We start from the raw sequence: 12609 nt of genomic DNA on the forward strand, positions 1-12609 counted from the left end.
GCGATATAAAAATTAAAATAATAAATACATAAATAAATAAACAAATTTCAGTGCTGTCTGTCACTATCTTCCTGTACCAAAAGCTTAATTGTAATTCTCATTGTCTGAGCTTTGGTATATAGGCAAGGGTTATTGTTTTTATGAATCAGTGTTAATTCTGATTTTTGTTGATATGTGTTGATTTAATAACCATATTACATTAGCAGTTTTACTGTGCAACAGGATGGTGGCTTTAAGTTTGGATGGCATATGTCAGTAGAATCATCCTCTTGGTGAAAAATAATTAACAATTCACTCATTCATATGCTGTTCATAGCTATCCCAGAGGCATCTGTATTGTCCAGCAGACAATGAGCCAGTGGAACTTTTGTTTTGTTGACTGATGGTAAATAAAGAAAACAGAGTAATTTAATTGCAGTCACATTTATTTGAAGTTTCTATACACATTTCCTAGATAATCAGACCTTTTTTGACACATTTTAGAGAGGGGATTCACACTGAAACTATCACCGTTTTACTAAAAATAAATACAAGACTTAAATTGTTGCACAGTTCTAAAATATACAAACTGGCTTGGTTTTAATGTAAACTTTGAAAACATTTTACAAAAAGAAACAATTTAAAAAGTTCTATTTACAAATATTACAAAAATACAAAGTGGATGCAAGTCCATAAACCATTGTCTTTTCTGCCAGCATGAACTGGTGCTAGTACCAAAATAGTTACACTGTAACCTCCTTAATTAGTTTTTAAACTTTTAAGTCATAACCTAGATATTTCTTTAAATCTGCCACAATTGCAGCAAATGCACTCTTATCAGCATGACCTTTGGCAAATGCACACATATGCTTTATTTCTACAATTAATCAATACTCTATGCTGCCATAATATTAAAAAAGAAAATGTTAGCAAATGAACAACTGCCTAACTTCAAACTTACTCTGAAACGTCAGTGCAAACAACAGAATCACAAGTTATAATTATGATTCATAAATTAGAAATGTTTCTAGATTTATTCTCTGTTTCAAGATGAGATGTTAAGCTTTGTCTCTTTGGAGGGTTCTGAAGACGTCCTACTTGTGCAGCAAAACTTTATAAACATTTACATAAACATGTATTCAGTGAAGCTTATTCCTAGATAATTGTGGTCTTTGATATTTTTTATCAGCACACTCTATCAGCAGAAGCTGCTCACATTGTTAATGGATATTAATATTCTATATGGTAAATTTTGCTTCTCCCTGATTTTATAGGAATGATGAAATGGATGGGGAGGAACAGACTCAGACTCAATCCCACCAAGACCGAGTGGCTGTGGATGCCGGCGGCCCGGTACAGTCAGCTAATTCCATCACTGACCATTGGGGGCGAACTATTGGCCCCCACAGAGAGGGCTCGTAATCTGGGCGTCCTCCTGGATGCACGGCTGTCTTTAGAAGATCATATGATAGCCGTCACCAGGGGAGCTTTTCATCAGGTTCGCCTGATACGCCAGTTACGCCCCTTTCTGGATCGGGCTTCCTTATGCACGGTCGCTCATGCCCTTGTTACATCCCGCCTGGACTACTGTAATGCTCTCTACATGGGGCTCCCCTTGAAGGGTACCCGGAGACTCCAACTGGTCCAGAATGCGACTGCGCGGGTGATAGAGGGAGCACCTTGTGGCTCCCATGTAACACCCCTCCTGCGTAGTCTGCACTGGCTCCCGGTGGTCTTCCGGGTTCACTTCAAGGTACTTGTTATCACCTTTAAAATGCTCCATGGCCTAGGGCCGGGATATTTACGGGACCGCCTACTGCCACCATTAGCCTCTCACCGACCAGTGCGCTCTCACAGAGAGGGCCTCCTCCGGATACCGTCAGCTAAACAATGTCGGCTGGCGACCTCTAGGGGGAGGGCCTTCTCTGTGGGGGCCCCTACCCTCTGGAACGAGCTCCCTCTGGGGCTTCGTCAACTCCCCGATCTCAGGTCCTTCCGCCGCGAGCTGAAGACGTTACTATTTCGAAGAGCAGGACTAGCTTGAACGTAGTTTTTAAATTGGGATTTTTAAAAAAAGGGGTTTAAATGAGGTTTTAAAATTTATACTTATAGTTTTAGGGCATCAATTGAATTTAACTGTCTATTCTTTTAGCTGTTTATATGTATTATATGTTTTCTGTTGTTTTTTGGCTGTGAACCGCCCTGAGTCCTTCGGGAGATGGGCGGTATACAAATATAATAAATAATAATAATAATAATAATAATAATAGGAAGAATCAGAACTTCAGATGCCTGTAACAGAGTGCTCAATCTGAGTTAGCAAATAATAACAAAACTAGTTTTTTAAAGTAGATTTATAATCCATCATAACTTGGGCTTTATTGTTATAAATAGAAAATAGAAATGCTTTGTTATAGATTTTGTATGTAAACAAAGTAAGAGGTTGTGATATTTTTGTGAGCATCACATAGAATTGTTTATCTGTCTTTCGTTCAAATTCTGTATTTCAGAGGAATAAGTCTGTAATGTTTATATGGAATCGTTTGATACAGGGGTTTCCAAAACCCCAGAGCGTGGCCCACTACTACCATGAATCATTCAGAACTGGTCTGCGAAAGCGCTGTTTGTGCACATGCACATCCCCACTTGCACGAGCAGCAGGCAAGTGTATGCACTCCATTTGTGCAAGCAGCAGGCATGTGTGCCTGCCGTTTGCACAAATGGACCTGCGTGTGCATGTGTGCTTGCTGGCCACTCACACAGAACCATCCCTGCCCTCCCCCCCAGTCCACAAAGCTGAAAAGGTTAGGGAACTCTGGTTTGATATACCAATAACTGCATAAGTTGCCTGGATGAAACTTATAGGTCTTGCATTTTGAACAAACCAATTTAACTTTTAATATACATTATGTAGCATTTTTATTGAACAGATTTGGCATTCTGATCCTAAATGAGAATAGTATTGTAATTGATGCTATCTCACTTTAGCATTAAGAGACATAATCAACCTTCAAATCAAATAGTAAAATAGCTCTTGTCATCTTAGGGAAAGTGATCTTAAAGGCCTTGCATACCAATTGTGTGATATTTTTTTAAAGCGACATTAATCTTTCTCTCCTTCCAACACATTCTCTTTCACTTCCTTTTTGACAACCTACTACTTATTGTAAGTATTCTTACTGTTTATTATGAGCATTGTAAGAAATAATCCTCCCCTGATTTTCACTTTTTCTAGATTCCTAAAAGAATTTACTTGTTTGAAGCCATCTTCCCCAGGAGCTACTTTTCTCTACCAGTGACTACCTACTTAAATCAGTTACTGGACTTAGTCTAAACTTAACAATAAATTTCATCTCAAAATACTTTCAAACCTTTCTTCCTAAATTCTGCTTTCATTAGTTAGCTACAATTATTGCACATTAATATCATTTGTTTGTTATATTTCTACCATGCCGTTCGTTTAGGAGCTCAAGGCATTGTACTCAGTACTTTCAGAGAGTTGGACTGAAAGAAACTGATCAGCCCAAAGTCAACGATTGAGCTACCATAACCAAAGAATAATTAGAAATGTGGTCTCCCTGGTCCTAACCCAACACGTTAATCACTCTACAACACTGCTTTTCCAATACTACGTAATCTATTTCACTCAATTATTGTTCTCCTAACTAACCAATCCCAAACTACTATGATAGTTTAGCATGATATCCTGGTTCACCTATGCAAATAAACTCAACTAAATACTTTGCCTACATGGCAAAACTTAGAATTAAGCAAGCACCCTATTCACATATCTTTCTGTACACATGCTAGCCATTCTTTTATTCCCCCCCACAATACTGTAGGATTTAAGTCTAAAAAAAATACTGTGTGTTTTTATCAATCTGTTATAAAGGAAAAAATAGTTATTAGGAATATATGCAATAATTTGCTCAATATTTAAAGTTAATGTTCTCACTACTTATTGTGAACATTGTAAGAAATAATCCTCCCGATTTTTACTTTTCCTAGATTCCTACAAGAATTTACGTCTGTTTGAAGCCACCTTCCCCAGGAGCTACATTTCTCTACTACTGACTATTTACTTAAATCAGTTACTGGACTTAGTCAGAACTTGAGAATACATTTCATCCCAAAATAGTTTCAAAATCTTTCTTCCTAAATTCTGCTTTAATTAGTTCTCCAGTTTGATAAACTGCATTTTACAACCCAATTCAAATAATTCATTTTAGAGCAGGTTACACATGGCAAACTGATGTGTTATATCTTGGGAAAAGATATAGAGATGACTTTTAAAAATCCCTACTGTAGTTTGATCCACCAGCATACTTCTAACTGTTTTTTGTCTTCTAACAAAAAATTTCAAGCAACTTCAAATAATCCAGCTTTCCCCTGCTTTCATTTAGTCATAATATTTGCTCTGATTTCTTCTGCATCCCATCTACTATGGACTTCTTTCCTAGTATTGTAAACATTTTTAGTTAAATCTAGATTTAAAATCTAGAAAGTAACTGAGCAATATGAATCAGAGACTTTCTCCATTCCATGTTTATAAGATGTATAAAGAATGCATACATATGCCTAGTTCTTATTTTTTTCACAGTGTTGTTTTCATAAATATTCAGGTAGGATGAATGTTGTCCATACAAAGTTTCATTGAATTATTATTGTGCAGTTTATTTGTGAATCAATAGCATTTGTTGCATGCTTAACAGTTACTTAGCTATGAACCTGAAATTAATTTTGTTTTATTTATCAGAGCATTGCTAGGTTTCCCTAGCAATTTCATAGTAGTATGAAACAACGATAATCACTGGCCATATTAAGTGCCAAATATAAAAAAAGCTGGATACCTAACATTTTTTCTTAAAAGGTTTTTTAAAAATGTTATTTCTACTGTCCTTTTTACATGTGTTTTTCATTCCAAACACCAATGCTAATAGTTATGGTGGCACTATAGCTCTCATATCTGTTCATTGGATATGGCTTCCCCTAAGAACTCTGGGAATTGTAGTTCTTTTTTAGAACTGAAACACTGAATTATTAAGTCTACAAGATGATGAACAAAGTGACATTATCAAAGGAATTAGAAAGCAATATATTTTATTGTTCTTCAATAGCTTGCACATAAGAGAAATATTAATCACACTATTTAATCACCTTTGTAGCCTACGCAACTTTCTTCTAAGGAGCTTTCCCATTTGATCCTCACAGCAATCCTATGAAACAGATAAAAATGATGGATACATTATCGATAGGCGGAGAACTAAAGGCAGAGCTCATGGTGGTCTGTACAAGCAATGAGCCAAATCTGCAGATATCCAGATCAAATTATTGTCTAGCTGTTATGGAATGAGGAATTTAAGGCAAAGTGTATAAATGTTACTGATGATTGACACAGTCCCAATTTAAAGAAAAACTTCTTAATTAAATTTCCAGCCCTATAGTAAAGTGTTGCTTGCCTATAAAACACAACTCAGAAATCCAGAATCTTGGCAGTCCTATGATAGTAAAGGAGCAGTAAAGAAAGATCCTGATATAAATGGGATTTTGTTTTGTAATTTAAAAAAAAAAATATTTTTCCTGAGTTTGTAATAACAAATTTATTCTCTTAATGCAAATAAAATTTGCCATTATAAGCATATTGCAGTAGGCATGACTGCAGCTCCAATACTATGGATTATAGTAGCTATGCAAAGAGTTATTATATGTACTGTACTATATGGTATAATATGACTGGATAAAATTAAAAATCTAGATTTTCTTTAATGTTTCTACTGTAGTTTCTATGCAGTCTGCAAGTTCAGTGCAATTCCTTGTTTCTAACTACTCAAAATATCATCATCATCATCCTCATCATCATTTTGCAGCAGTTGCAGAGAAGACCATCCAACAGAAATCTGAAAGCCAACTTAAGGATTTCCTCAAAGAACTGCAGATGTAGGTTCCTCACATATAAATAGCAATAGCACTTAGACTTATATACTGCTTCACAGTGCTTTACAGCTTTACAGCCCTCTCTAAGCGGTTTACAAAGTCAACATATTGCCCCCAATATCTGGGTCCTCATTTTACTGACCTCGGAAGGATGGAAGGCTGAGTCAACCTTGAGCCTGGTGAGATTTGAATTGCCAAATTGCAGTCAGTCAGCAGAAGTAGCCTGCAGTACTGCATTCTAACCACTGTGCCACCACAGCTCTTAATAAGAGGAGATTTGATTCCCAGGTTAAAAAAAACAAGAACAATAAATGGTTATCAGTCTATTCACTGAGAAGGAAATGGAAGGCAAATTGTTTAATTGAATAAAAATGTTTGAACTTCAATAGTATTTGCTAACTCGCGGTGTTGAAGACTGCTGCATAACAGTGCAATTCTTAATATATTTATTCAAATACAGCTGACTTATTTTAGCAGGTTCATCAAATTTCAGGATAGATTAACTAAAATGGAATAAATGGGATTGAGCATAGCCTAGGATTCAGTTACTCAAGGCTCAAATTTAAATAAAAAACCCCTATTAATTTAGTATTAAATTCTCAATCTCTGAGCTAGTTCAAAATGTCACTTTAAAAGTTTTTGTCTTAGGATAATAGCAGGTTTTATTTGTATCTCTGAGTTTTTCTGTGTGTGTGTGTGTGCGGGCGCGCGCGCATGCATATTTGTATGTGTCTGTCAAGTATCTAATTAGTTCTTAAAATTCACTGTTCTGTTTGGATTTTGCCAATTAATGCTAGTTTATTTCAATTGTAAGTTGACTTTTAAGGCTGATCTTTGCATTTATTTTTCATATTTTGTATTTTGTTAACACACTATTGCTATTAAACCTCATTTTTTCCTCTATTTCATTTTTCTTCTTCTATTGTTTTAATAACAAATGAATATTTAGCTGATTGTCTATTTTCCTTTATTTTAAACCTTTTTTTCCCATTTTTTAAATCTATGGCTATTTATATGAGCTTTAGATTCTTTCTTTAATTTTTCTGCTTTTGTAGTTCCTTTGCAGTCCTCATGTTCAGTGCAATACCTTGTTTATAAGTATTCAAGAAATAATATTTTTATTAGATTGTAATTTCAGAGAAGATCATCCAACAGAAATCTGAAAACCAACACAAAGATTTCCTAAGATAACTGCAGTATGTAAAGAAGTGGAGGATGACAAGGAAAGAAACTAAATGAAGAAATAAGAATGGCAACAAACTTTAAAGAACTTTAAACTTGTTTTAAGTGACAAATGAAGAAATCAGTCAAAAGTGACACAATTTTTGATATACCAAAAAAATTCCACAAAGCTACACTTCTCAGAATTCTTAAGAGGGGGAAGCCAGAGCAGAAAACCTGATTTTTAAACATTGTAGTATTTATCAATTAGCCTCTTTTCAAAGAATTCATTTTAAAATTAGCTTGCTTGGAATGACATTGTCAAAGAAAATCAGATATTACTTAATTTCATAGTTTTTATTAATAGGATTTCCACTAATCCAAGTTATGTTAGAGGCTTTAATTATTTAATAGTGGTAGTGATTGATATGTAAATAAATTTGATCTGAAAATTGTATTCACAGAATACATTACCATATCTTTATCCTTTGTTATCATATAAGATAGTTTTCATTTGTCACCCACCACATTTTTCTCTGCAATAATTTTATTTACATTTGCTTATCAAAAATACAGAAATGTACATCTGTTTTGTCCATTCTATTTTGTTTCAATTCATTTTAATGTAAAAAAATACTAATTCCTCACCAACTTTATTTATGCTATCCCTAGGGAAGCACAACAGTAATGTAATGTTTCTGAAGAGAAAAAAGGAATATAGAAAACTGGATAAATTTACATTGAGGGTGGAAAGAAGAAAGGTGGGGAGGAATTAAAGGTTAACCATATATTTCTAGTCATAGAAAATGGGTTGTAATAAATACCTACAGATCATTTAACCCCATCTTTCAGCACTCTTTAACATTTTCAAGCATCACATATTGCCTTGCAAGGTATTTGACTGCTACAGAATAGGCTTTTTAAAGTGAAATGAGCTTAGCAAATGCAGAGTTCCCCCATTTAACAGTCAGAATTTTGCTCAGACCCTTAGGTAACTTATGTTGAGCTTTGAGAAGATCGATCATCGTGTGGGCTCCCATCTGAATTCTCTGTCTCTCCTTCTGAAATGGCTTGCATTGGGGTGTTATATAATCTGCAGCGGACACTGTATCGGCTACTACTTGCAGCTGGAGGTGCTCGTGATCGTCCTACACGTGAAGATGCTGATGTGGGAAAACTTCTGGAAGAAAACCCTTCTACGTTTATCCTTGGGGGACAAGGAGAGAGAGGAGCTAATGCCTCAGCTCTTGATGAGGCTTGGAAGGGTTCATCTGCAGTTTGAAGAATATCCCCAATTAGTTCTCCGGGAGATTTGGGAGAAATAGGACTCTTTAGTATCTCAGTGGCTGACATCCTATAGCTAGAATCAGACCGACTACCTTTTTTCAAGAGCAGTAGTTTAAATTCCTCATTTGATGTACTGGACTTTTTGGCATTCCGATAAATAAGTCCAGGAGACCTCTGGCTGCATGCTGGACTTCCCACATTGGTAGTATTGAGGGGAATATTAGTTGCAGGTGAGGTGTTGCTGACAGAAGATACACTATTACTACTAGATGAAGCTTTCAGTCTGTTTCTTGAAGAAAGGTCTCCAGAATCTTTTCTTCCGAGCACTTTCCTTTTTGACCTGTTATGAAAAGAATTATATTCAATATTCATGGTACTGAAACATAAATATTCATATCTATGTAATTTATCTAATTACACATAATAAAATTTGTTACAATTATATGTTATATGTATATGGCATAGCATTTTGGGGTCCATTGCTTAGGTCCAGAAATTTAAATCAGATCTCATCACAGAACTCCCTTACTGCACTATTAATAACTACATAACTACAAACCTAATTTATCATCCATGAAAATGAGGGCTCTACCTTCCAGATATTAGAACTGACAATATTGTCTAAATTGGAAAGGGAAATGGAAAAATTGTAAAACTAAAAGACCAGGGTTCGTGAAATAGAATTTAGTTATATTGTGGCTTCCCTCCACCCTGATAATTTAGGAAATATTGAAGAAAAAAAAAGCTTGGACCAAGACAAATCTGGTGCCAGTAATATATGGTAGTTGTGATATGCAAATTATGATGACCTATCTGGATCACTACAATTACAAGATTTTTTAAAAAATGTCAGATCTCCTAAGGTCACTACTTCGATAGAGTTTGGTATCCTTATATGGAGATTAGTAAGATTTCAGGTCCCCTTGAGTTAATCTGTGCTGCCTCATCAAGCCTAGGAAGGATGAGCAAAGGATGCTGGAAACGTACACATGAAGTATAAATACTCCCAGTAGGGTTGCCCAAGTCATGAAAGTCATCCTAACAGCACCCAGGTAAAATGAGACAGTGCTTATATTGGTCAGCAGAGATATGGAAAGATGCTAGAAATGGCTGATTACTTTAACAACAATGGCAAATGCATCAATTCATACTGTGCAGGAAAAGGTAATGGTAAGTCACTTCTATATTTTATCAAGAAAATCACATGGATAGTTTCTATAAAGTGATTTGCATTATAGTGTCAGATGGTGGTCTGTCAGATTAAATGGTACTGAACATGAATATACAGCATGAGGAGGATCATTTGGAGTACTGAAAGTATTTATGGTGTGGCTAGTTAAATCATTCTTGACATCTAACTGAGGCTGCTATGAAGGAAAAGAGTTCAAAACTGCAAAAATAAAATTACACTGGGAACATGGAATGTAGGGAACATGAACATGGGAAAGCTCAACCCCATGAGAGACAATGAGAGACAAAGTAGCTATATATTGACATCTTAAACATTATCTATTACTATATACTCCAGCTCCATGAGTAGTACCCGTTCCTGATTTCCCAAAGCTCCAAGAGTTTCCCCGAAGGACAATAAAGGCTTTGTGAGGTTTCCCTGAAGCACTTTTAAAACTCCAGGCTGAGAAGGGTCCATGAAAGGGATTCCCCAAAACACAGGGAGAGGGATTCCCCAAAGCGCAAAAGCGGTTTCATGAGAGGGATTCCCCAAAGTGCCAAAAAGGCTCTGTGAGGCTCTCCCTCAGAGAAAGCTGATTCCACAAAGCGCAGAGAAACTGATTACTCAAAGTGCAGAGAAGACTCCATAAGAGGGATTTCCCAAAGCGCCAAAAAGACTCTGTGAGGATTCCCCTGCTCATTTAGGAACGCGATTCTTCTTGACTCTCCATAGCTCTGACTCTGTGAGGATTTTGATACCTTAAAATGCTCCTTTAAAATCCCACATAAATTTAAACACCCATCGAAACTTCCACCACCATTTTAAACTGGATTGGATTTGAATCTACCACCATTTAATAAACCCTCCTACCGGAAGACTACAGCACAACACAAAGGACAGCATCTAAAAGTCACTCCACAAGGGACATCAGAAACTGCATAGAGAAGTACAATAGTATCTACATAAGGAAGTAAAAGTCAATTACTGCAAAACCCTTTCCAAGCTTCAAAAACATTCTACCCTACTACTTTTTTTCATTAAGTAAGGATTAATAATAGAAGTTTTAAAACTATTATATAATAAAATTCTAATATTACTGATCCATTAATTAATTGATTAGCACTGTTTAATTAATTGATTATCTAGCTGAATATTCAATTGTCTAGTTAATTATTAACAATTCATTAACTGATTAGTTTGACATTATTTACTGATTTAGGATAATTGATTTATTATTGACATTGATTAATTAATTTGTTTACTGATTAATTACTTGCTAGATATTGATTTATTATTGATATTGACTAATTAATTTTGTCAAACATTGACTGATCATTGACCATGCCAGGTAGAAACTCCAACAAATACACCAATATCAGTATCAATGATGACCCAAATGACTCCAGCACATGCTATAAATGTAATGAATCTATCAACGAATATGATGAATTCAAGAAATGCTAATTATGTACCAAATATGCCCACCACACCTGCCTGAAAATAAACAAACAGGTAGCCAATTTCCTACAAGCATATCCTACATTTCTCCATCTATATCCATCTTGTTTAACAAAATTCAACAACTTAATTGCCATGTCTGATAGGGTCCATATGGAAAAAACTATAAAGACACAACAATCATAGACTCCATAGAAACAAGTTTAGAAACACGTATACTAGCATGTTTAGAACCAGGTTTTACACCTCTTGGGGGAAAAAAATTACAGCACAAAATAATGAAAACTCAACAGATCAAAATCTTATCCCAATTCAACAAACATTACTTCAACCACAACCAAAACCACAAATATTTACCAAACAACCAACCAACTTATCCATACTCATCAAAGATACCATTGAGAGAGAACAAAAACATCAAAATGCTATTTTATTTGGATTAGATGACATCAGTGAACCTGATATCACAAAGGTTCGTAACATCATTAGAAGCTATAATACACCAACCATCTCCCTTGACGAAATCATTGAAGTCTCCAGAGATGGACCAGAATACAAGAACAGAGATGGCTTAGTGGCCCCAAGATTCTGTAGAGTCATTTGCAAAAATGAGACCAGCAAACAAAAGTTCATTTATACTATAAATTCAATTACCAGATCCATCCCCAACCACAGCAAACTTCAATCACGGCCTGAGCTATCCTTACTACAACGGATCCGCTCCCATGAACTCCACTGTTGTGACCCAGGCCCAAGTAGGTAGCAACAAACTTAGTCCGTAGAAAAATAAACTTTATTCAAACAGCTGGGTTGTTCAACTCAAAGTAAAACAAATGCCTCCCAAACACAAACTCTTCAGTTATCTCACAAACCTTAGTCCATTTAGGCAAACTGCCAAAGGCCCTTCCTGGTAAATGTCCAGAAGTCACAAAAACAAAGATATTCACGATGCAGAGGATGCAGCTACAACATTGTTTTCCGGCAAACTGAAACACCGGTGCTGGTCTGTTTTAAGCCTTATGGGAGGGGTCAATCATCTCCCAAGTTGTCCTCTCTGCTTGAGCTGCTCTTGCCTTTTGGCAGCTCTTCTCATGTGTGTATTAAGAACAGGCTCCTCCTGTTCCTCTGCCTTACTACTATCAGTCTCTGGAGGCTCTGGAGTCCGCACCTCACTTCCCGATGGCCCTGGCCTCACCTCAGTCTCATCACTGTAGACCGTTAGGCTGCTGACGGACCACAACATCCACATAGAACTCAAAAGACACCAAGACGAAGGCAAATCTAACTATACATCGACTACCGCATTGACTGCATAAAAAGTAAAACTTGCAACCAATCCCCCAACATCCAACCCTCCCTCACCCAAAACATCCAACCACCCATCGTACAGAACATCCAACCATCTGTCATCCAAAACTACGTATGCATGCCCCTTACTTCCTCAATACCAACCATTACTGACCTTCAATGCAAACTAATAAACGCAAGAAGCATCATAAACAACCCGAACTCCTCCTCTTATTAAATACTGGTACATTTGACATTATATGTCACAGTCGCAGACGGTGTTGACAGGGGGGCAGAGGTCGACCGCGAGGTGCCTCACTTGTGGGGTGCCG

General features: G+C 36.3%; 1 protein-coding gene across 2 annotated transcripts in view; it reads right to left on the reverse strand.

Annotated features, from left to right (window-relative positions):
• Positions 1 to 413: 413 nt before the first annotated feature.
• NHS (NHS actin remodeling regulator) overlaps positions 414 to 12609 on the reverse strand; it is a 522889-nt gene continuing 510693 nt past the window's right edge. Inside the window, exon 9 of one of the 2 annotated variants that reach the window (XM_058186909.1) lies at positions 414 to 8701. In XM_058186909.1, coding sequence (XP_058042892.1) covers positions 8071 to 8701 — 631 coding nt within the window. In that variant the 3' untranslated portion in view covers positions 414 to 8070. The remainder of the gene's footprint in view (positions 8702 to 12609) is intronic. The other variant, XM_058186910.1, reaches the window with a different exon arrangement.

This window comes from Ahaetulla prasina, chromosome 5, assembly GCF_028640845.1.
Source record: "Ahaetulla prasina isolate Xishuangbanna chromosome 5, ASM2864084v1, whole genome shotgun sequence".
Classification (NCBI taxonomy): Eukaryota; Metazoa; Chordata; class Lepidosauria; order Squamata; family Colubridae; genus Ahaetulla; species Ahaetulla prasina.